Genomic DNA, 3,595 nt, shown 5'->3' with positions numbered 1-3,595 from the left:
AAAGAAGGAAACGGGTGGTGGTCAACCCTGCCCTCAACTCCACACCCCGTACAAATCCACCCTCTTGAGCTCAAGGAAGAAAATTGGCATTTAATTGCTCCCACCTCGTTACATTTCTATTTATCACGCGTCTTCACGCGTACGATCTCTGACCCAGGACCCGGTTACGTTCTCCGGAAGAAGACGGGACGTACGCGTCGTTGAAGAAAGACCCATTGAACCATTTCCAAGATCCGGAGTCTTCCCTTCGGAGACCGATCCAGTAGCGTGAGGAACTCCCGTAGCGCAAGAGGAAACGCTGGAAAGGAGGAAAAAAACCCAAACTTCACCCATCTTCACTCAACATCCTCCAAGAAAATCCCGAATCTCCATCTCCAAAGCCACCAACACACCAATTCCTCTGGAATTTCTCATTTACCAGCTCCTGCGGGGTGTCGACGGCGGTTAAATGGGCTCCGAGAGCGAGGCAAGAGCTCTGACTCCGGTTCCAATCCGCTTCGTCCTCCACGAAATAAAAACACTTCTCCCCGTAGCCGATCCCGTTTTCCCGGCAGCCAGGAAGGACGGGAGAAGGGCAGGACGGACACGACGGACATTTTTTCGCTGGAAAAAAAAAAAAAAAAAAAAAGCAGAAAATGTCCCGGTGACTTTTTTCTCCAGGGGAAGAGAGAATTTTGGGTTGGGAACAACCTCCGTCTTCGGCCGCTTACCCGCCAGCGCGATGATGGTGAAGAGCAACGCCGCGACCACCACGGTGACGCCGACAGGGACTTTTTTATCTTTGATGCACTTGAGGCTCAAACCTGGGGGCAAACGGCGTGGAAGAAGCACGATCGGCCAACCCACGGCACGAAGAGCACCCCAAGACCCTCTTGTGTTGCCCTTCAAAGGGTTTAAATACGGTCAAAAAACGTGGTGGGGGCACAACGGGGCGCAGGATCCATTCAAGGGGTTTTCAGGACAAAATGTTTGAAATTTGGGGATTTTTCTCCCAAGACAAGTGAAAAAGTAGCATTTCCCCTTCCATCTGCTTTACGGGGTTGGCAGGATGAGAAAAATTATTTCTGCCTTCAAAAAAACCCAGTTTCGCAAAAAAAACCCGATTTCGCCAAAAAAACCCCTGATTTCGCAAAAAAACCCCGATTTCACAAACAAAACCCGATTTCGCCAAAAAAACCCAATTTCGCTTTGTTTTTCCAACCCAACCTTGATTTTACCGTCTTTTGCCGGCTCCGTTGGCCCCAGAGAGGCGTTGCCCCAATTTCTTCCCCATTTTTCCAACTTACGACGCGTTTTCCGCTCCGATCCTCCCTCCAGGACCCTCAGGTCACCCCACGCTGTGCCGGATGACCGGTTTCTTTCAACCTTGATTTTACCGCATTTTTTAAGCCAACCTTGATTTTATCATCTTCCAACGGCTCCCTTGGCCCCGGAGAGGTGTTGCCCCAATTTCTTCCCCATTTTTCCAACTTCCAACATATTTTCCAGCCCCGGGTGGTGCTGGATGACCCCCCAACCCTCCCCATCACACCCAGGGCAGCTCTTAAATCCTCTAAAAAAGAAGACGGCGGTTCCCTACCTGCATCCCGAACGCCCGGTGTCGCGGAGGGGCCGGAAGAATCTCCCAGCGATGAGTCCATCCCTCAAAATCCACCAGCAACAAGGTCCAGAGCACCCCGAGATCCTGACACCAGGCACCAGTTGGGTCCTTTTCAGTCCCGAAGCTTTGCCAGGATGCTCCTGTGGTCGCTAAAATTTAAAAAAAAAAAAAAAAAAAAATTCATAATCTCCCAGCCCAAGATCTCTGAGCTTGGCGAGGTAGGAGGTAATCACGGCACTTTTTTTCCTAAATATCTTTATTTTTCCCTAAATCTCTTTATTGTTTTCCCTAAATCTCTTTATTTATTTCCCTAAATCTCTTTATTTATTTTCCCTAAATCTCTTTATTTTTCCCTAAATCTCTTTATTTTTCCCTCAAAGCTCCTTTTTCTCCAGCCCAGCCCGCGGCCGCTCGGAATTATCGCTTCTCCCAAACCTCCCACGGCGGCATATTTTCCCCCTCATTCTTGCAAAATTCTTTTTTTTTTCACAAATTCTTTGGGTTTTTAACCTTTTCCTGGCCTTTTTCCCCTAAAGCTTCAGGTTGAGAAAAATCTTCTATATTTTCTATAAAATATTAGACACAACCCTGAGCAGCCGGTGTTCCTCTTCAATAAAACCAAAAAACACAAATTAAATCATCCTACACAAAATAAATCATCCTCACCTGCACTTCGGACTTTCCTGCAAATATTGTCCAGCTGAGAACAATTTCCATCCTGGTTTTGACAGTTTGCAAAGGGAAGAATTTTTGATTTATTTTTTTTTTCCTCCCCAAACATTTGATTTTTTAATTTTTTTTTTTTTTTTTAAATCAGGTTTAATTGATCGAGAAATTTCTATTTCAAATTTCAATAATTTGGAAAAAAACCCCAAATTTTTCTTGCCCCAGGCTGCAGCTTGGGGCATTTTGGAGTAAAACAGGAGGAAAAGAGGAAAAAAATCGCCCCCAATATCAGAAAATATTCCCAAATAGACTCCGTAGGAAATAAAGGACTTTTGAGTCCCAAAAAGTGTGGGGAAAAAAAAAAATTCCAGATAAACATTGTTCTTCTCTGGGGTCTTGGGAGGGGGAAATGCGGCGGAAATAAATCAAAAGCACTTTTGTCGAGCGGCCAAGGGGTGAAGAATCCAAATGTTGCTGGGAAAGAAAAGAAAAATCCAAATTTTATTTTTTTTAAATTATTTTAATCATAATTCTTTTTGGGAGCTGGTGGGGTGACTTCCCAGGGGTCTCTGCCTTCTCCTGCCTGCCCAAATCCCACCCTGGGAGGTGAAAACTGCCCTCAGGAGGCGTAAAATGCCCCAAAATGCCCAAGAGAAGGAAAATTCCACCTTAAAAAAGGCCAAAACCGGGATTTTTTTCCCCCCAGGAAGCATAAAATGCCCCAAAATTCCCAAGAGGAGGAAAACTCCACCTTAAAAAAGATCAAAATCAGGAGCTTTTCCTCCCAGGAGGCGTAAAATGCCCCAAAATTCCCGTGAGGAGGAAAATTCCACCTTAAAAAGGGCCAAATTCAGGATTTTTTCCCCCCAGGAGGTGTAAAATGCCCCAAAATTCCCAAGACTAGGAAAATTCCACCTTAAAAAAGGCCAAAACCGGGATTTTTTTCCCCCCAGGAAGCATAAAATGCCCCAAAATTCCCAAGAGGAGGAAAACTCCACCTTAAAAAAGATCAAAATCAGGAGCTTTTCCTCCCAGGAGGCGTAAAATGCCCCAAAATGCCCAAGAGGAGGAAAATTCCACCTTAAAAAAATGCCAAAATTGGGATTCCCCCCCCCCCCAGGAGGTGTCAAATGCCCCAAAATTCCCAAAAGGAGGAAAATTCCACCTTAAAAAAGCCACATTCAGGATTTTTTCCCCCCCAGGAGATGGAAACCGCCCTCAGGAGGCGTAAAATGCCCCAAAATGCCCAAGAGAAGGAAAATTCCACCTTAAAAAAGGCCAAATTCAGGATTCCCCCCCCCCCAGACCACAAAAACCGCAGTCAGGCGC

General features: G+C 45.8%; 1 protein-coding gene across 1 annotated transcript; it reads right to left on the bottom strand.

The window, feature by feature from the left end:
* Positions 1-133: 133 nt before the first annotated feature.
* On the bottom strand, positions 134-1,640 carry LOC104468947 (C-type lectin domain family 2 member E-like). The gene is made up of 4 exons (XM_010083243.1): positions 1,580-1,640; positions 711-803; positions 419-573; positions 134-298 (listed from the first exon to the last, which is right to left on the bottom strand). Exons 1-4 carry the CDS (start codon positions 1,638-1,640, stop codon positions 134-136), a joined length of 474 nt encoding a protein of 157 aa, XP_010081545.1.
* Positions 1,641-3,595: the final 1,955 nt, after the last annotated feature.

This window comes from Pterocles gutturalis, unplaced genomic scaffold (genome assembly GCF_000699245.1).
Source record: "Pterocles gutturalis isolate BGI_N339 unplaced genomic scaffold, ASM69924v1 scaffold27435, whole genome shotgun sequence".
Lineage (NCBI taxonomy): Eukaryota > Metazoa > Chordata > Aves > Pterocliformes > Pteroclidae > Pterocles > Pterocles gutturalis.
This window is presented reverse-complemented; position numbering and strand designations above follow the sequence as displayed.